Raw genomic sequence first — 20,860 nt, forward strand, 5'->3', positions numbered from 1 at the left:
TTTGGGTCTGATTAGGTTTCCTTTGAGGGGTTGTCTTTTTTTTTTTTCTCCTTATTTCTATAAGGAAGAAGTTTTTAAGAGATGATCTTTTTCAAGTGTGTGAATAAGTATCTCTTTTCTCTTCTTTTTATTAGGATTTATGTGTATTTATATTCATTTTCCTAACTGGGTTAACTGTTCTTATGAAAAAGAGTTTTATTGGGAATCTATAGAGCTATTGATGCAAGCTGAAGAAAAAGGTTATATATTTATAGAGTGTGAATATCAAGGTCCTACTGTATAAAGAGAGAAAATGCATTTTACCCTGACTTTAAAAATATGTGACTATTGTGGTGTCCATAGTACTTTGAAAGCCCCATAACTCATACCTACAGTTTACTTTAAATTTTTGTTACTTGACAATCATCTGGCCTCTAATTCTTTTTCTTTTTTTGTTTTAGTGCTCGATACAATGAACCATCCAAATCTAACAGAGAACTCTGTAGTCCTTTTGCAGGAATGCTCTTTGGTATGTACAAAACATCCAGTTGATTAAACTTTTGCAGACTGTTCTAGACAAGGCTTTTTTTTGTATATTTTTAATTTATTAACGTATAATGTATTATTTTCTTCAGGGGTACAGGTCTATCAATTGTCAGTCTTACACAATTCACAGCACTCACCATAGCACATACCTCCCCAGTGTCCATCACCCAGCCACCCTGTCCCTCCTGTCCCGCCTCCAGCAACCCTCAGTTTGTTTCCTGAGATTGAGTCTCTTAGGGTTTGTCTCCCTCTCCAGTGCCATCTTGTTTCATTTTTCCCTCCTACCCCCAACCCCCACCCTGCCTCTCAAATTCCTAATATCCGAGAGATCATATGATAATTTTCTTTCTCTGATTGACTTATTTCACTTAGCATAATACCCTCTAGTTCCATCCACTTCATTGCAAATGGCAAAATTTGGGGGTTTTTTGATGGCTGCATAGTATTCATTGTATGTATATACCACATCTTCTTTATCCATTCATCTGTTGATGGACATATAGGTTCTTTCCATAGTTTGGCAATTGTGGACATTGCTGCTATAAACATTCGGGTGCACGTGCCCCTTCCAATCATTACATTTGTATCCTTAGGGTAAATGCCCAGTAGTGCAATTGCTGGGTTGTAGGGTGGCTCTATTTTCAACTTTTTGAGGAGCCTCCATACTGTTTTCCAGAGTGGCTGCACCAGCTTGCATTGTAAGGAGGGTTCTCCTTTCTCCGCATCTTTGCCAACACCTGTCGTTTCCCGACTGGTTTATTTTAGCCATTCTGACTTGTGTGAGATGGTATCTCATTGTGGTTTTGATTTATATTTCCCTGTGCCAACTGATGTTGAGCACTTTCTCATGTGTCTTTTGGCCATTTGGATGTCTTCTTTGCAGAAATGTCTGTTCATGTCCTCTGCCTATTTCTTGATTGGATTATTTGTTCCTTGGATGTTGAGTTTGTAAGTTCTTTATAGATTTTGGATACTGTCCTTTATCTGATACGTCATTTGAAAATATCTTTTCCCATTCTTTCGGTTGTCTTTCAGTTTTATTGACTGTTTCCTTTGTGCTGCAGATGCTTTTGATCTTGATGAAGCCCCAATAGTTCATTTTTGCCCTTGCTTCCCTTGCTTTTGGCATATTTCTAGGAAGAAGTTGCTGTGGCTGAAGTCAAAGAGGTTGCTATCTGTTCCCTCAAGGATTTTGATGGATTCCTGTCTCACATTGAGGTCTTTCATCCATTTTGAATCTCTTTTTGTGTGTGGTGTAAGGAAATGGTCCATTTTCATTCTTTTGCACGTGGCTGTCCAATTTTCCCAACACCATTTGTTGAAGAGACTCTTTTTTTTCCATTGGACATTCTTTCCTGTCTTGTCAAAGATTAGTTGACCATAGAGTTGAGGGTCCATTTCTGGGCTCTCTCTTCTGTTCCCTTGATCTATGTGTCTGTTTTTGTGCCAGTACCATACTGTCTTGATGATTATAGCTTTGTAATAGAGCTTGAAGTCTGGAATTGTGATGCCGCCAACTTTGGTTTCCTTTTTCAACATTCCTCTGGCTATTTGGAGTCTTTTCTGGTTCCGTATAAATTTTAGGATTATTTGTTCTATCTCTTTGAAAAAAGTTGATGGTATTTTGGTAGGGATTGCATTAAATGTGTAGATTGCTTTAGGTAGCATAGATGTTTTCCCAATAATTGTTCTTCCAATCCATGAGCATGGAACATTTTTCCATTTCTTTTTTTTTTTTTTTTTAAAGATTTTATTTATTTGACAGAGATCACAAGTAGGCAGAGAGGCAGGCAGAGAGAGAGGAGGAAGCAGGCTCCTTGCCGAGCAGAGAGCCTGATGCGGGGCTCAATCCCAGGACCCTGAGATCCTGACCTGAGCCGATGGCAGAGGCTTTAACCCACTGAGCCACCCAGGCGCCCCAATATTTTTCCATTTCTTTGTGTCTTCCTCAGTTTCTTTTATGAGTACTTTATAATTTTCTGAGTACAGAGTCTTTGCTCTTTGGTTAGGTTTATTCCTAGGTATCTTATGGTTTTGGATGCAATGTAAATGAGATCAACTCCTTAATTTCTCTTTTACTGTTGCTGTATAGAACTGCAACTGATTTCCATGCATTGATTTCATATCCTGACACTTTATTGAATTCCTGTATGAGTTCTAGCAGTTTTGGAGTGAAGTCTTTTATGTTTTCTACATAAAGTATCATATCATCTGCAAAGAGTGAGAGTTTGACTTCTTCTTTGCCGCTTTGGATGCCTTTAATTTCTTTTTCTTGTCCTATTGCTGAGGCTAGGACTTCTAGTACTATATTGAATAGCAGTGGTGATAGTGAACAACTCTACCATGTTCCTGACCTTAGGGGAAAAGCTCTCAGTTCTTCCCCATTGAGAATGATATTTGCTGTGGGTGTTTCATAGATTACTTTTATGATATTGAGGGATGTACACTCTATCCCTACATTGTGAAGAGTTTTGATCAGGAAAGGATGCTGTACTTTGTCCCATGTTTTTTCAGCATCTATTGAAAGTATCATATGGTTCTTATTCTTTCTTTTATTAATGTATTATATCACATTGATTGATTTGTGGATGTTGAACCAACATTGTAGCCCAGGAATAATTCCCACTTGGTTGTAGTGAATAATCCTTTTAATGTACTGTTGGATCCTATTGGCCAGGATTTTGGTGAGAATTTTTGCATCCGTGTTCATCAGGGATATTGGTTTGTAATTCTCCTTTTGATGGGGTCTTTATCTGGTTTTGGGATCAAAGTAATGCTGCCCTCATAAAATGAGTTTGGAAATTTTCTTTCCATTTCTCTTTTTCTGGAACAGTTTCGGGAGAATAGGTATTAATTTTTCTTTAAATGTTTGGTAGAATTCCCCTGGGAAGCCATCTGGCTCTGGGCTAAAAGGGTAGCAATGACCCCAGAAAAATATACGCTAACCAAATCAGAAGGGACCTGAAACTGAGGGGAGAAAAAGGAGGGGAGAAAAAAAAATACATATCTATATACATATACATATACATATACATATACATATACATATACATATACATATACATACACATACATATATATACACATATACACACACATATATAATTAGGCTGGTGAATAGAACAGAGCCACACACTTGATTTTGGGTGTATTTTGGTCTCTTAGAAAAAAATGCCTCCCACAATTTTAAGGAAGAAAAACTTATATATATATACAAAAATAAGGTAAACATGTTGTAGGGATGAAATATTACTGAAGATGAAAATTAAAAAATAGTTTAAAAAAGGAATTGATAAGAAGTTGGTTGAAAAAGGAAAGAAAAAAAAGGAAAGAATGCCATCAGGCTGGAGACTAGAACAAAGCCATATGCTAGATTTAGGGTATATTTTGATCTGTTAGAAGAAACTGTATCCCAGAATTTTAAATAAAGAAAAACTTATATGTATACAACAAATAAGGTTAAATGCAATGAAGGGATAGAATAGGACTATAGCAGTGAAAGTTAAAAATGGTTTTTAAAAAGGTATTGGTAGGATAAAATAGATTAAAATAAGAAAGAAGAGAAGTTAAAAAAATAGATTAAGAATGAAATCTAACGAATTTTAACTTTGAAAGACTGAAGAATGATGGGGAAAACAGCCATGAACTCTTTATGCTGCATTCCCCTCACTCTGGAGTTCTCAGTTCTCACAATTGGTGAACTTGGTCTTGGCTGGATGTTCTTGCTGATCTTCTGGGGAAGGGGTCTATTGTGATTCTCAAATGTCTTTTGCCGAGGCAGAATTCCACTGCCTTTGGGAGGGGCCTGGCTAAGTAATCTGCTTGGGTTTGCTCTCTGTAGCTTTTTTTCCCTGAACACTTTCCATTCAGCCTGGCAGAAGAGAATGAAAGTGGTGGCCTCCTAATATCCGACCCACAGGAGCTGAGTGCTTGGGGCCCAGCCGCCCACTGCGCCCTCAGAGAAAAGCAGTCAGTCACTCCTGTCTCCCCAGTCTCTGGCTGTGCTTCATGCTCACCCAGCCTGTTACAGTGCACTTCTGTCTCTGGCACGTGGCCCCATTTGGAGTCTCCAAACCCAGCAGATTCCTGTAGTGTGCTCATGCACCGTTCCTCCTGGTGGTGGAAGGTGGGAAGGTGATCTCCCTGATTCTGCCACCTTGTGGGTTCCCTGCTTGAAGAGCAATGGCTCAACTCTGCCAGGGATAATTTTTTAAGGTAATCCCCAGCTGAGAGACCAGTCCTTGGCTCCATCTCTGTAGCTGGCTTCCCTGCTTCAGTACCCCAGGGCTCTGCCACACACAGGCACCCCTGGTCTTTTTGTGACCCCGAGGGACCTGATACCACACTATTGTAGTGAATGCTCCCCCCACACCCCCACTTAGCCTCTGGAGCAATGTCCCTCAGTGGAGCTGACTTCTAAAAGTTCTGATTTTGTGCTCTGCTGCTCTCTCTTTTGCGGGAGCTGGCCCCTCCCTTCTGGGGTCTGTCTTCCCTATCTTCCGTATATTGCCTTGGATTCACTTCTCCGCATGTCCTACCTTCCAGAAAATGGTAGCTTTTCTGTTCGTAGAATTGCTGCTATTCTTTTCTTCTATCTCCTGTTGAGTTTATTGGTGTTCAAAATGGTTTGATAACTATCTAGCTGAATTCCTGTGACCCTACAAAATTTCGATCTCCTACTCCTTCACCATCTTGCTCCTCCCTCTCTAGATAGGGTCTTTAGTGAGATGTCAGTGTTGTCATTAAAACTATTTTTATTAATAATAGAAAACTCTTATCTAGTGCTTACTTTATGGTAGACTCTATATGGTAAATAGTTAATGTGTATTGTATAGCTCCTTGTATAATTTTAAAGTGAAATAACTTTATTTAATGATGAGCTTTCCATAGAAGATAAATGAAATATTAATTTCAGTAACTTCATTGTAGTGTGGCTATTTCTTATATTCTGTTTTATATGCAATAATTTTTTTTCTTCATTCTTCTTCTTTTTCTTCTTTAGCTAGTATAGAACTGCCTTACATTTTAAGTTTAGTTTCCCTGAACTAAACCTTTTTATCCCTTGATAAACATCCTTTTCCTATGTTCTTTCCCAGTAGTTTGAGAAGGTGTTTTGTTCAAACCATGATCATAATACAGATTTTCTGTTTATTTTATCAGAAATGAAGGTCACTGGTTAATATAAGAATGTTGATTTGCTACTTGTCATAATTTCAGAAACAGTGTAAAGAGAGGGCCTTACTTATTTCCTATGTATAACTTTAAAATAGAAAAGTAGTCTGTTTTCTGTGTAAAAACTATTAGAAAAAAATGACCTGAAATTTGGTTTCAAGGAAGTATGTGAGGAAATTGGATAAAAGTTTAGATTCATTCAACTTGAAAGTAGTCAGTAATTTAAATCTAGGATTAGAGACATTTTATTGCATGATATTCTCAGATTTTTGTTTTCTTGAAATGGCTATTGTGAGAAAATAGGGCATAGCAACTAGAGTTTTATTCTTTTTCTTTTTTTTTTTTTTTTTAAGATCTATTTATTTGAGATTGAGAGAACACAGAGCCTGATGTGAGGTTTGATCCCAGGACCCCATGATCATGACCTGAGCCAAAATTAAGAGTCCGCTGCTCAACTGAGTCACCCAGGCACCCCCAGAGTTTTTTTTCTAATGTAGTGTCTTTAAGTGAGAATTTACCAGTGTAACCTATCAGTAGGTGAGAGTAAAGGCTTCATTCTTATGATGTATTTTGTTAAACATGAAAAATTAGAGAAATGGCTTTCTTTGTTCAGAGCCCACTGACAAATAATTTTATCAATAAACGGATTACTCTGCCCTGAAATTTTAACATAGAATGGCATAAATTTACCATTACTGTAATCCTGAAATTTATGCATGAATATTTCTTGAGACAATAGACTCTAATGCTTAGGACAAACCATTTAAAATCATTTAATCCAGTGATTTATCTCATGAGTTCCCCCCCACCCAGCCTATATATATGTATGGAACCATAGGGAACTCCAGAGGTAGCATAATGAGATTGTTTATAAAATTCTCATTTCAATTGAATTGAAATTTGTCTTCCCATAATTTTGCTCCAAGGATCTAATTTGGAGTCTTTTGCTTTATTTTAAAAATTAAAACAATGACTACTTAGAGCAAAAATAACAATATATTATGGGGTTTATAAAAGAATCATGGATTATTTAGAGGTATGCTTTTAAATTTTCAAATATTTGGGGATTTTCCTCCTGTCTTTTTATTATTGACTGCTTGTTTAATTCCCTTACGATCCAAAAAAAGTTGGTATAATTTCATTTATTTCAAATTTGAATTTAAAAGATGTTTTTAATGGCTTAGAATATAGTTTATCTTGGTGAATTTTTAGTTTGTAGTTGAAAGAATGCACATTATATGGTTGTTGAGTGTAGTGGCTTTTATATGTCAAGTACATCAATTGGTTGATAGTGATGTTCATGTCTTGTGCGTATTTAACGATTTTCAACTCTTCTTCTACCACTTGTTTAGAAATGTTTTAAATTCTCTGCCTTAGTGTGGGACCTGGAGTGCTGGAGGAATTTTCTTAGTGTGCCTGCACTTTAATTAATTTTCAGCAGAACCTGCCTGATTCTGACAGAGTGATTGCTGTTGCCTTTTCTTTGGTGCAAGGCTGATTCTGTGCATCTGGTTCTCAGAAGTGAGTCTCAGTGTTCCTGATGCTTCCCAGAGTGGTACCCAAACTATTCCTTTATGTTTGTGGAGGGTCTTGGGTGAGAATTTCCTACCCTTCCTCCTAACAGTAATAGAACCTCACTTTATATAAGTGCAGATTGCTGGGTCCAGCAGGTTTTCTGCTGTTCAACCAGTAGAATACGGCTATTGCTTTTTATGAAAGAAGGATTGGGAAAGCATGCAGTGTTATTTGGCCTCAGAATGGTCTCTTTCCCGTGTCTCATGTTATCCTGTCTCCAGTCTCTCTCAGAAACATCTGGTGGAGGTGGAGAAGTGAGTGCAGATTCTTCTTGTGTCTGGGTTTTCCAGAGAATCTATGTTTTTACTCTAGCCCACAGAAAGCCTTTAAGAATTCATTAACATTTCAGCTATTCCTACCTCCTTTTAAGGCAGCTGCCTACTTCTGCATACTCTAGGAAAGGTAAAAAATTTGTTGGATTATCCCATCTCTCTTTGAATTGGTTTTTACTATACCCTTTGGAATTCACTTCACTTGGTTGCTTATAACCTCAGCTCTCTGATGGGCTTTTTAAAAGTTATGGTTTTATGGATGATGTGCTTTTTCCCCCATTGTAGGGTTTGAGCAGTGTTCTCTTGTAGCTTTCTGCTAAGTAGAAGCAGAACTCCTCATTTTTTTTTTTAAGTAACAACTTCTATTTCTTCCTCATTATGGTCCTATTAAAAAAAAAATATATATATATTTTAATGAATCTTTAAAAAAAAAAAAAAGGGTAGTACACCTGGGTGGCTCAGTTGGTTAAATGGCCAGCTCTTGCTTTTGGTTCAGGTCATGATCTCAGAGTGCTGGGATCAAGCCCTGCGTCAGGCTCCAAGCTCAGCTGGGGAGCCTGTTTATGGATTCTTTCTCTCCCTCAGCCCCTCCCCCTGCACGCATTCTTTCTCTCTCTCTCAAGTAAATAAATCTTTAGAAATACATATTTTTAAATTTTATTAAACCCAGTTAATTTTTATAAAATATATTTTTAAAAGATTTTATTTATTTATTCAACAGAGAGAGACACAGTAAGAGAGGAGGGAACACAGCAGAGGAGTGGGAGAGGGAGATGCAGGCTTCCCACTTAGCAGGGAGCCTGTTGCAGGGCTTGATTCCAGGACCCTGACATCATGACCTGAGCTGAAGGTAGACACTTAACGACTGAGCCACCCAGGCGCCCCTTTTTTAAAGATATTTTTTTAAAGCTTTTATTTATTTATTTGACAGAGACACAGCAAGAGAGGGAACACAATTTTTTGTTGTTGTTGTTGTTTGTTTGTTTAAGTGAACTCCATGCCCAACGTGAAGCTTGAAATCTGGCCCCAAGATCAAGAATCACAGGCTCTACCTACTGAGCCAGCCAGTTGTCCCTGTGTTCCTATTTTTATTTAATACTTGGGCATAGTTCTGATAGCTAATTGAATATCTTTGTTGTTCCATCGTCTGTTGTTCATGTGTTTTTTTCTATTGACTAACATTTCTAATGGTTATTGGTCATTATATTAGTTTTCTATTGCTGATTCAAAGATGAGCACAAATTTTATGGCTCAGAACATGTCACATTGTCTTACAGTGTCTGTGGGTCAGGAGTTTAGGCAGGTTCTCTGCTCAGGTCTCTGAAGGCTGTCATAATCAATGTGTCAGTCAGGCTTTCTTCATCTGAATCTTGAATAGGGGAGAATCTACTTCTAAGCACATTCACATTGTTGGCAGAATTCATTTACTAGTGGCTATATTACTAAGTGCCCTGGTTTTTTACTGGATGTTATTGGAGACTGCCCATAATTCTTAGAGGGCATCCATAATTTCTTGTCACGTGGGCTTTCTTACCATGGCTGCTCACTTTATTATGCCAGCAAGGAGAATCTCTAAATCAGGGAGGGCTTTTACCTGATTATATCAGGCTCACCCAAGATAATCTCCTTTTTGATTAATTCAGACTTGAAATTTGACCTGGAATTGGTACCCTAATCACATTAGCAAGGTCCTTTCACCTTGTCATATTCTGTTGGCTGGAAGCAAGTCATAGGTCCTGCCTAGGGGAGAGGTTTATACAGGGAATCAGTACCAGAAGGCAGGGAATATGGGATCTATCAGAATTTTGTCTACCACAGTCACATTTTTCTGATACTGAAGAACTAACCATTTTGAGGTCTTTTTTAAAAATTTTCTTTGGGACATTGTAAAGTAGCCTTCTTCATAGGGGCAGTTTGGTCCTGTTACTATCAAATGACCTTTCTGGGGGCTCTTCCTTGAATAGGAGACCACTGAGAACTCCTATTCCTGGCTAAAGCTGGAATTTCTACTTTGGGGATGTCCAAGATTTTTTCAGTTTGTGTCCTTCATAGTTTTTTGTTCAGCCTATTGGAGTTTTATCCTGTGCATTTATAGACGGTGCATAGTAAAGTCTGAGGGTTCCCCTCCACAGACTTTTTTTTTTTTTTTTAAGTAAGGTCCATGCCCAGAGTAGAGCTGAATGTGGGGCATGGACTCATAACCCTGAGATCAAGATTCAGATGCTTAACTGACTGAGCCACGTAGGTGCCCCTGAAGCTCTTTTGCTTCTTTTTGAAGCTTTGCCCTACACTTCCAGACATTTTATTTTTTATTTTATTTTATTTTTAAAAGATTTTATTTATTTGTTTGACAGAGAGAGACACAGTGAGAGAGGGAACACAGCCAGGGCGAGTGGGAGAGGGAGAAGCAGGCTTCCCACTGAGCAAGGAGCCCAATGCGGGGCGTATCCCAGGACCCTGGGATCATGACCTGAGCCTAAGGCAGAAGATGCTTAACGACTGAGCCATCCAGGCACCCAACTTCCAGACATTTTAGCCTCCTGAATTTTTATCTTTATCTGATTTGCTTAGTTTTCTGGCTTTGTTTGTTTCTCCTTCCCTGTACCCATGGTCTGGAAATTGTATTCAGGCAGAAGTGGCAGTGCTTAAAGGGCTCATCTCATTAATTTTCCTTCACTGTTTTTATAGTCTTGTATTACCTATTGTCTAGTGTCTGAAAAATAATTATTTCATATTTTGCCTAGTTTTATTACCTATTGTCTAGTGTCTGAAAAATAATTATTTCATATTTTGCCTAGTTTTATTATTTTCTTTTTATGGTAGGAGGTTATATTCTGTGTTTATTACTCCATAATGATCAGAAGCAGAATGGATCAATCTACTTTGATGTAAAACATTATTAAGCGTGCTTAATATAATCATCTTACTCCTATGGGAGCTTCACTGTTGCTAACATCTAGGCTTAATGGGCACACTTAGATGCTCTATAGTCACTGATGATAGGGAGACTAATAAGGTAGTAGAGAAATTGCTGGTTGAGTTGCATTTTTGATATCCAGTGATTGTGTGGTGTTCCAGAAGATGCATATCTAGATTAGGAGTGTCATTATGATATGCAGTAATAACATTGATGAAAGAAAGTGAGGAGGACAGAAACAAATGGAAAGATATTCCATGCTCTTGAATTAAAAATTGGTATTTTTAAAAAAAGATTTATTTATATACATATTTTTAGATGGGGGGGTGTAAAGAGAGAGAGCAGGTGCAACTGTGCAGGCACACAGAGGGGCAGAGGTGAAGGAGAAGAGGAAAAGAATTTCAAGGAGACTCTGCTGATTGTGGAGCCCTATGTGGAGCTTGATCCCACAACCCAGAGATCATGACCTGAGTTGAAACCAAGAGTTGGATGCTCAGCTGACTGAACCACCCAGTCACCAGTAGAAGAATTAGTATTATTAAAACATCCATACTACCCACAGCAATCTACAGATTCACTACACTTCCAGTAAAATACCAATAGAATTTTTTACAAAACCAGAAGAAAATAATACTAAATTTGTATTGAACTACAAAAGACCCAGAAATTTTGAGGAAAAACAACAACAACAACAACAACCCTGGAGGTATCACAATTCCAGATTTCAAGATAGTCCCACAAAGCTTCCAGTAATCAAAACAGTATGGCACTGGCATAAAAATGGACGGATCAGTTTCCCTCCCTCCCTTTCCTTCCTTCCTTCCTTCCTTCCTTCCTTCCTTCCTTCCTTCCTTCCTCTCTTTCTCTCTTCTTCAATCTCTTTAATAAATGGTGCTACGAAAACTGGACAGCTACATGTAAAAGAATGGAACTGGGCAGCTTTCTTATACCATACACAAAGATAAACTCAAAATGGATTAAAGACTTAAGTGTGAGACCTGAAACCATAAAAGTCCTAGAAGAGAACACAGACAGTAATATCTCCGACATTAGATGTAGCAACATCTTTCTAGAAATGTCTCCTGTAAGGGAAACAGAAGCAAAAATAAACTAGTAGAACTACACCAAAATAAAAAGCTTTTGCACAGCAAAGGAAAACATCAACAAACTGAAAAAGCAGCCTACTGAATAGAAGATATTTGCAAATGATACATCCAATAAGTGATTAATATTCACAATATATAAGAACCTATACAATTCAACACCAAAAAAAAAAAAAAAATTGGTGCCTAGGTGGCTCAGTTGTTAAGGGTCTGCCTTTAGCTCAGGTCATGATCCCAGGATCCTGGGATTGAGCCCCACATCAGGATCCCTGCTCAGCAGGAAGCCTGCTTCTCCCTCTCCCACTCCCCCTGCTTGTGTTCCCTCTCTTGCTATCTCTCTCTGGGTCAAATAAGTAAAGAAAATCTTTTAAAAAATTGATTAAAAATGGTCAGAGCACTTGGCTAGATACCTTTTCTAAAGAAGACCTACAGGTGACCAACAGACACTTGAAAAGATGCCCAGTATCACTAGATGCCCAGTATCACTAATCATCAGAGAAATACAAATCAAAACCACAATGAGATATCATCTTATACTTGTCAGAATGTCTAAAATGAAAAAAGAAAAATAATATGTTAGGGAATAGAGAAAAAGGAACTCTCAAACACTGTTGGTGGGAATGTAAATTGGTACACTGGGGAAAACAGTGTGGAGTTTCCTCAAGAAATTAAAAATAGAAATGCAGTATTAGGGGCGCCTGGGTGGCCAAGAGGGTTAAGTTTCTGCCTTTTGTTTCAGGTCATGATCTCGGGGTCCTGGGATAGAGCCCCGCATCAGGCTCTCTCTGCTCAGCAGGGAGCCTGCTCCTCCGCCCTCTCTCTGCCTGCCTCTCTGCATACTTGTGATCTCTCTCTCTGTCAAATAAATAAATAAAATCTTTAAAAAAAAAAAAAAAAGGCAGTATGATCCAGTGATTCCACTATTGGGTATTTACCCCAAGAAAATGAAAGCCCTAATTTAAAAAGATATATGTACCCCTATGTTGATTGCAATGTTATTTACAATAGCCAAGATGTGGAAGCATCCTAAGTGTCCATCAGTTGACAAATGGATAATGAAGTGTTATATGCAGACGGGATTATTACACAGCCACAAAAAAGATGAGATTGTGCCACTTGCAACAACCTGGATAGAGTGAGTTGTTATCATGGCTAAGTGAGATTAGTCAGAGAAAGACAACTCTCATGATTTCACTCATATGTGGGATCTAAAAAAACAAATGAATAAGCAAAAATGTGAAATCAAACCTAAAATATAGAGAACAAAGTGAAGATTGCCAGAGGGGAGCAGAGTGGGAAGATGGGTAAAATGGATGAAGGGGAGTGTCAGGTACTTTCCATACACACTTTCAGGTATGGAATGAATGTCATGGGAATGAAAGACACAGTATAGGGAATGTTGTCAATGATATATAAAAACATTATATGGTTACAGATGATAGCTATACTCCCGGTGAGCATAGCATAATGTGAAGACTTGTTGAATCAATGTTTACACCTGAAACTAATGTAACATTGTCAACTATAGTCTAAAAAAATCACAGTAATCACTAAATCGTGAGCGGAGAGAGGGTGAATGGGGAGACTAATCAGGAGGTTATTGCTGCAATTCAGGTGAAATGTAGACAAGTCCTATCCAGGGTTAAAGGTGGTGAGAATAATAAGAGGACCCACACATGAAGTGAATAAAGAAATAATGAGCATTCAAAGTTACATGAGGTTTAGAGGGTTGATATTCTTGCTGTTACCAGAAAACAAAGAGGAGCAATTGCTTTTGAGATGTTCAGTTTGGACACACTTAGCAAATTTAAGGGGCTTGTAGGAGTTATTAGTGATGATATCATCCCAATTATTAGAAAAATGTTGATGGGCATTATTATTCTTTTTAAAAAATTTTTAAAAAATTTTTAAAAAATTTTTTCAGAGACAGACCAAGTGTGCATGTGAGAGGTGGGGAGGGGCAGAGGGAGAGGGAGAGAGAATCCCAAGCAGGCTCTATGTTCAGTGTGGGGCCCCATGCAGGGCGGGATCCCATGACCCTGAGGTCATGAACTGAGGTGAAATCAAGGGTCAGATGCTTAACTGACTGAGCCATGCAGCCTCCCTTAGAGTATTCTTTTTCTTTTTTCTTTTCTTTCTTTCTTTCTTTCTTTCTTTTTTTTTTTTTAAAGATTTTATATATTTATTTGACACAGAGAGAGAGAGATCACAAGTAGGCAGAGAAGCAGGCAGAGAGTCGGGGGAAGCAAGCTCCCTGCTGAGCAGAGAACCCTATGTGGGGCTTGATCCAGGACCGTGAGATCATGACCTGAGCCAAAGGCAGAGGCTTAACCCTCTGAGCCACCCAGGTGCCCTGAGTATTCTTTCATTTAAGGTTTTTGACTAAGTTTAGAGGTTTGGGAAAGTGTGATGTGTTTTGTGATTGACATATAAAAGATACTCAGAAATTATGAAATTAATTGAGGTAATGTACAGTTTTGCCTTTTATATTTTCTGCATGTGCAGTAACTACTCTTTGATGTAGTTAAAAATGGAGGCTTTTTAAAATTCAAGTTTCTAGTTGAAGATGTTGCTTAAGAGTTAAATTTTTTTTTTCTTACCACTTTCTAGGAAGTGAAGATAGAGAACTTATTCAGAAAAGGAAAGAGAAATATAGACTAGAACTGTTGGAACAAATGGCTGAACAACAGAAGAACAAGAGACGGTAATGAAAGGTTTGCATTTAAAAAAGATGTTTGAACTTAAAATGCATTTATGTAGGGTATGTGGGTGGCTTAGTCATTTGGGAATCTGACTCTTGATTTCAGCTCTGGTCCTGATCTTGGGTCATGTGTCAGCCCTGCAGAGGCCATTTGAGGTTCTTCTCTCTCCCTCCGCCTGCTCACATGTACTCTTTCTCCCTCTCTCTAAAATAAATAAATAAATAAATGAATGAATAAATAAAATCTTTGAAAAATGCTTTTGTGTAAAATGATATGGTGATGACAATTATACAGTAAAATATGGGGATATTTTTCCCAAGATGATTATGTGTTTGTAAGTCACTTCTATTTCAGCCTCTACATTCTATATCAGCTAAGGTACTAAAACAAATACTATATGAGTGTCCATTTATGGTGCCATATAGGTAACAGATGAGACTATTTGTATATTCTATAACAGGCCTTTTATATACCTTTGTTAATTTCTTCAATTTTTTAATTTAGAGTAGCATTTAATGTTATCTACATGCCCACAAATATGAGATGGAAGAATTTTGTTTTATAACAATGTGAAATTATAAGCATACCCATAAATGCAATATAAAAAAAAATCATCATATATCCAGATTTATATTGTATACAACTCTCATTGTTTGTAATCTTTCTTGTAGAAATAGTTGTGAAATAATAATTATAGTTTACAATTAGGAATAGATATCTTGTTTCCAGAGAATTTGAGGCCATATACTATTAACTTTAGTTTTGCCTTTTTTCCTCTATGTTAGAAAAAGCCATTATCTAATGTTTTATCTTAGTCATTTCTAACATTTTTTTTTTTTTGGTAACATCTTTTTCTTAAAAACTTTGTTTAAATACTTTAAAAGTATGGTATTAATTTTTAATTATTTACCCTTTAGTCAACAAAACATACACATTCCCTAAACATTTTTGTTTCACAAAGATTTTGTTTTACTTCTGTAATTCTGTGTGAATTACTGAGGCTTTGAAGTACTCCAGGCACTAGTTTTAAGACTTACTGTAAGTCAGTTTACATGTGAAATCTAGTTTACTTTGCACCAAATAAAAAATTTAGTTTTCAGAATTATTTATGATTTTATTGTCAGTTAAAGGAATTACTCGTACTTGAAGATGTTACTGAATGAACTTTGTGTTTAAGTTTGTTTTAGTAATGACTATGATTTTGATAGTGTTTGCTATAACTGTTTAATATACAGAATTTTAATTTTGTTCAGAGAAAAAGATATGGGACTCAGTGTTGCAGCTTCTGGAGTACGAGACCCTGAGAAATCAGTAAGTGTTTCTAGTATCTTTTAATGTTTACTCTTTCATTTAAATAAGCCTCACTGGTAATGACAGGTAGAGATAGAAGGTATTGAGCAAAATATAATAGTAGACCAGTTTGAATAGTAATGAATTCAGTTCTCATAAAACCTAACTTGTTTATTCTTACTTGTTTATTCCTCTAAGATAATTTTTCCTTTTTCATATGTGTGTTTGTGTGTGTGTGTGTGTGTGTGTTTAGTTTCTTTTAAATTATTCCTTTCTGCTTTGTTCACAGGCAATATCCAGGGGAAAGTTATCTCATTAATTTACAGTAAATATTAATATTTTTCTTGAGTTTATCTTACCACTCTTGTTAGATTGACTTCCAAAGAAACAGAAATCTTTGATTCTAGTGTTTAAGCATTTTAGTAATTTTTACTTACTCTAAAACTAGAGACATAATAATCTTGTTTTTACTTTAATTTTGCAATTCTCATCATTTAGTGGAATGAATTACATCATTGCAGTTAAGTAAGGAGGAGGTAATAATTTATTCCTCTTCTCAAAATATGCTTTTTCTGTAGTGGGATATGCTAAGGCAAGTTTTTATCTTTGATGACTAAGAAACTTTAATTTCATTAAAAAGTTCATTCTTGGGGCGCCTGGGTGGCTCAGTGGGTTAAGCCGCTGCCTTCGGCTCAGGTCATGATCTCAGAGTCCTGGGATCGAGCCCCGCATCGGGCTCTCTGCTCAGCAGGGAGCCTGCTTCCTCCTCTCTCTCTGCCTGCCTCTCTGCCTGCTTGTGATCTCTCTCTGTCAAATAAATAAATAAAATCTTAAAAAAAAAAAAAAAGTTCATTCTTAGAAAGAATAGAGCAACTTAAAATTGTTCAACTTTAGGCAACTTTTAAGTATATCCTCTGAGTTATCCATTTAAAGAAGTTTAATACTGTGCTAATATTACTCTTATGTGCTTTTTGACTGCTCATAGAATAAAACTTTTAGATTAATCTGAGAAATCGTTCCTGAGGAATTAAATATGGTGGGGAAGAAAGGATAATTCCGAAGCTAAATATATTTTCCTCTATCAGTGAATACCTATGAAATGGTTTTCACAATCAAAACCTTTCTTTTAAAATCTTGAACTTTTTAATGTAATATGGTAGTATGCTAAACACTTAATTTAATTTATGGATACATTATATATGGTTTATATTAGTATTTGATGGACATACTTATTTATATTTGAATGAAGCAGCCTTTTGAGTGCCAAGTTGCTTTATGAGAATAAATAAGAACATTAGATACAATAGTTAAACCATTACTTTGGGGTTTACTTTTGATGTCAAATTTTAGGAAAAGATACATAAATGATGTTCTAAAACAGGGGTTAGGAAACTGTAGTCTATGGCCAAATCTAGTTGCTTCCTATTTTTGTAAATAAAGTTCTATCGCAGCACACCCTCACTTACTATTTAGATACTGTTTTGGGCTACTTTGGTGCTATGATTGAGTTGAGTAGTTCGGAGGAAACTGTATGCTTTGCAAAGCCTGGTATATTTTCTATCTGGCTCCTAACAGAAAACATTGGCTGACCATTCTAGAGAATACTTGATGTCAGAAATGGTAGTTGGATAGAGAAATAGCACAGTGTTATAGTATAATAGAGTTTTATATTTAGAATTAATATCTGGCTCTAGTTATTGCTTGATTACTTATTAATGGCGAGGCCTTAGGTGATTTATATACTTTCAGAGAACCTCATTTACCCCACTTATAAAATAAGGATTAGATTTTCAAAGTCTTTTATAGTTATAAAAATTCTTTTATTCTATTACTAACTAAAGTGCCTGTTTATAATCTGGGATAGAGGGTCTTTTGAGGTTCCTTCCACCTTTAAATTTCTACCTTTAAATTTATGATTATATGTAACAAACAGATTTTTTTTCTTTATTTTAGCCTGATAGACTAAAGCAGTTTAGTGTGGCACCAAGACGTTTTGAAGAGACGATACCACCTGAAAGACCCAGAGTAGCTTTCCAGACACCTCTCCCTCCTTTATCTGCCCCATCTGCCCCACCCATCCCATCAATTCACTCCATCCCATCTCAGAATGAAGATTTGCTCAGTGGACCCAGCTGCACCCTTGGTGAAATGGTGCCTCCCAGGTGCTTGTTTAAAATGCTTTGTGTTTGGGAATTAGGTAAGGTATCATTGTATTTCAGGCTTACAAGGATTTGCTGAAGCAGATGAAGTTGTCCTTCAGAGATTTTTGTATGATTAACAGCTTCTGTGAAAGAATTTCTCTTGAAATTTGTGTTATTAGTCTTTTCTCTTATAAAAATAAGGGAAATCTTTAAAACATTCTTTTACTGTTTAAAGATGCTTTAATAGTTTTAGACTGTGTAACTAACTGCATTTAGTATTTAGTTTTAGGTTACATTTTGGAATATCTGTTATTAAAAACTTTTAACATACAAAAGCTATACATTTTCTTTAATTTTATAATTTCCACTTGGCAAACACTGATTACTTCTTTCAGTTTAAGCGGAAAAAAATTTCTCATGTGGTTCTTTTGTATATATTACTTTATTTTGGCTTCTGTTTCCTTCAACTCTTTCTCTGCAATTACTCACAGGCTATACAACTCAAATACCTGAAATAAAAAATGTTGAGATTATAAAACCTATAACTTAGGTATTAGGGTAAGGATTTGATTTTTATAGATAAAAGGCATAATGCTATATGAGACTGTACATAAAGAAAATTTTCTTGTGAACATTGGTATTTTTCTGGATGGTGCTTTTTTCCCTTAGTAGGATTTGAGCATGTTTTTTTGCTTACTATTAATGTATTAATTATAAGAGAGTGTTTTTAATTAAGTGGTTTTCTTTTTTAACATTGATATTTTCTGTGCTGGATAATTTTGATCCCACCTAGTGTTTTGAGTCAGGAAGTCATTAGATGAAACAAACAAAACATCTAATAAACACAGTACACACAGTGCTACAATTTGTTAGTTGTAAATAAAAAACTATTTTCTGTGCTATACTTTCTATAAAGGAAGAAAGTGTGCTATACTTTCAGTAGAACTTAGTCTTTTATTTAATTAAGTAAAAGACTATATTTTCTGTGCTATACTTTCTTTCTATAAAGAAAGTGTGCTATACTTTGAGTAGAACTTAGTCTTTTATTTACAACTAACAAATTGTAGCACTGTGTGTACTGTGTCTATTAGATGTTTTGTTTGTTTCATCTAATGACTTCCTGACTCAAAACACTAGGTGGGATCAAAATTACAGAGCATAGTATGATGGTCTCCACAATGGTTGAGGGATTAAAATGGTTGGCTCCACTGTCTGCAATTTTGGGAATACTACACCTTTATAAAACTTCAGTTTTCTCATTTGTACAAGTGAAATAATAGTCTTTTTTTTCTTACCTACTCTCCCAGAGCTGTTGTAAAGATCAGATTCTGTATAGATCTCTATACAAATTTAAGATATAATGATGTTGACATTTCCCTTTCATAGCAGTTTCTCGACTGCTTTGTTGACGTACCTATGCAGTGAGGATAGTGAGGTTAGACACACTGACTGGCCAGTAAGTGTGAAAAATATTAATAACTGGAGAGAACTTGAATGCCTTCTTAGCTCTTCAGAATTGTTTTTGAAGTATTCAACAAGGGATAATCTGTTAAGATACACTCAAAAGGGAAGACATTCCAAAAAAAAAAAAAAAAAAAAAAAGGAAGACATTCCATTCCAGGATGCCCCCTTTTCTCCTTTTCTCTTTCTGGTCATCTAAAGGAATTTGCCTTTTCCATTTTTACTGTTAGAAAGTATTGCCTTGTTGCAAATAGAGAGATGTTTCCTAATCAGCAATGAAGTGCAGAAATAGAGGTCTTCAAAAGTTTATGAAAGATAAAACATTATGTCCAGACTTCACTGTTAAGTGGCTTCTCTTTCACATTATATATGACTTCCTTTGAAAGAACAATAAATTATTTTAGATTAAAAATACATTCTTTCCCTCCAGTCAGCTGGAACCATTTATAATCCCATTTATACCTATTTGCCTTTTCTTCCTGCATTATCCTTCTCTTTGTGACTCTAGCAACATGGCAGAAGCATTGTCTTTTCTAGAAATCCTTACTTGTTTCCTCCTTTCCCCTATGTGATTTAAATGTCCCTGTTCCATATTCCTACAGCACTGTGTATCTGTATTGTTTAACTTACATGCTGGGCTGTAATTGCCTGTTTATTTCTGTATTACTTTGAGGGACAGGGACCATGTTTGTTCAATACTGGCATACAGTGACTAATTAGAAATGAATTGTTATTCAAAGTTTTTCTCTTATTTAAGTGTTAATAACTTAAATTCTGAGATGTGGTAGTATATTTTGCTTTTTGAATCCTAATTTTTGATAAGAGATTAAAGCAAGATGGTGGTCTTTTCTAAAGCAGCAATAAGGTTTTCAATAAAATTGTACAAAAGAATTATGTCTTGATTTTAAAAAATTGCAGTGAAATATGAGAAAATTTTTCCAATTTTCTTTTGATACAGGATTGCACCTCTGCCTCCTCCTCCCCTACTGCCACCTATAGCTACTAACTATCGGACTCCTTATGATGATGCATACTATTTTTATGGGGCCAGGAATAATTTGGATCCCAGTCTTTCTTATTGTAAGTTATCTATAGGCTAAATATTTTTTCCTAGTGATTCAGTTAGGAAAATTATTTTTTTTGTAAGCAAAAATAAATAAGTTGAAAAACCACAGCTTTACTTAATTCAGATATTCATATTTATTGACTTAAAAATGCCCTATTTTAAAACTCAGCTTTATTTCATAGTTACTTGTTTTTTATTCAACTTTAAGAAATGTCTATTTTGTGGTTTCTTGCAATGTTCTTTGCTAACTCCTGAGAAGGAAATACGAAATTTTTCCCTGAGGTAACATTCAGTGTGTGACTTTTTCTTTAGGAATAAAATGTTAATAAATGGGTACTCTGAAATAAATGTGTTTGTTTTCTTTTAAGATGGTTCAGGAATGATGGGAGTACAGCCTACAGCTTATGTTAGTGCTCCTGTTACCCACCAGCCAGCACAGCCTATTATGTAAGTTATTAAAATAATAATTTGTCTTCCATACAATCTATTGTTTTTTCTTTCAGAACAAATCTAACTTAACTGTCAATTATTGCATAACCAGTATTTTCAAAGTATTGCTTTTAAGTCAATGTTTCATAGAAAGTACTTTTAAAAAATTAAAAAGTATTTTAAAAAATTTAAAAAAAATTAAAAAAT

The 20,860-nt window shown here is 36.0% G+C and overlaps 1 protein-coding gene across 13 annotated transcripts in view; it reads left to right on the forward strand.

The window, feature by feature from the left end:
• CSPP1 (centrosome and spindle pole associated protein 1) overlaps positions 1 to 20,860 on the forward strand; it is a 156,045-nt gene that overhangs the window by 66,070 nt on the left and 69,115 nt on the right. For 11 of the 13 annotated variants that reach the window (XM_032847880.1, XM_032847884.1, XM_032847888.1 and 8 more), the window contains 6 exons: positions 441 to 508; positions 14,175 to 14,268; positions 15,520 to 15,577; positions 17,510 to 17,718; positions 20,117 to 20,238; positions 20,593 to 20,671. In XM_032847880.1, the coding sequence (XP_032703771.1) occupies positions 441 to 508; positions 14,175 to 14,268; positions 15,520 to 15,577; positions 17,510 to 17,718; positions 20,117 to 20,238; positions 20,593 to 20,671 (630 nt within the window). The remainder of the gene's footprint in view (positions 1 to 440; positions 509 to 14,174; positions 14,269 to 15,519; positions 15,578 to 17,509; positions 17,719 to 20,116; positions 20,239 to 20,592; positions 20,672 to 20,860) is intronic. The other 2 variants (XM_032847893.1, XM_032847892.1) reach the window with 1 other exon arrangement.

Source organism: Lontra canadensis, unplaced genomic scaffold (assembly GCF_010015895.1).
Source record: "Lontra canadensis isolate GAN:19392208 unplaced genomic scaffold, GSC_riverotter_1.0 scaffold195, whole genome shotgun sequence".
In the NCBI taxonomy this organism is placed as follows: domain Eukaryota; kingdom Metazoa; phylum Chordata; class Mammalia; order Carnivora; family Mustelidae; genus Lontra; species Lontra canadensis.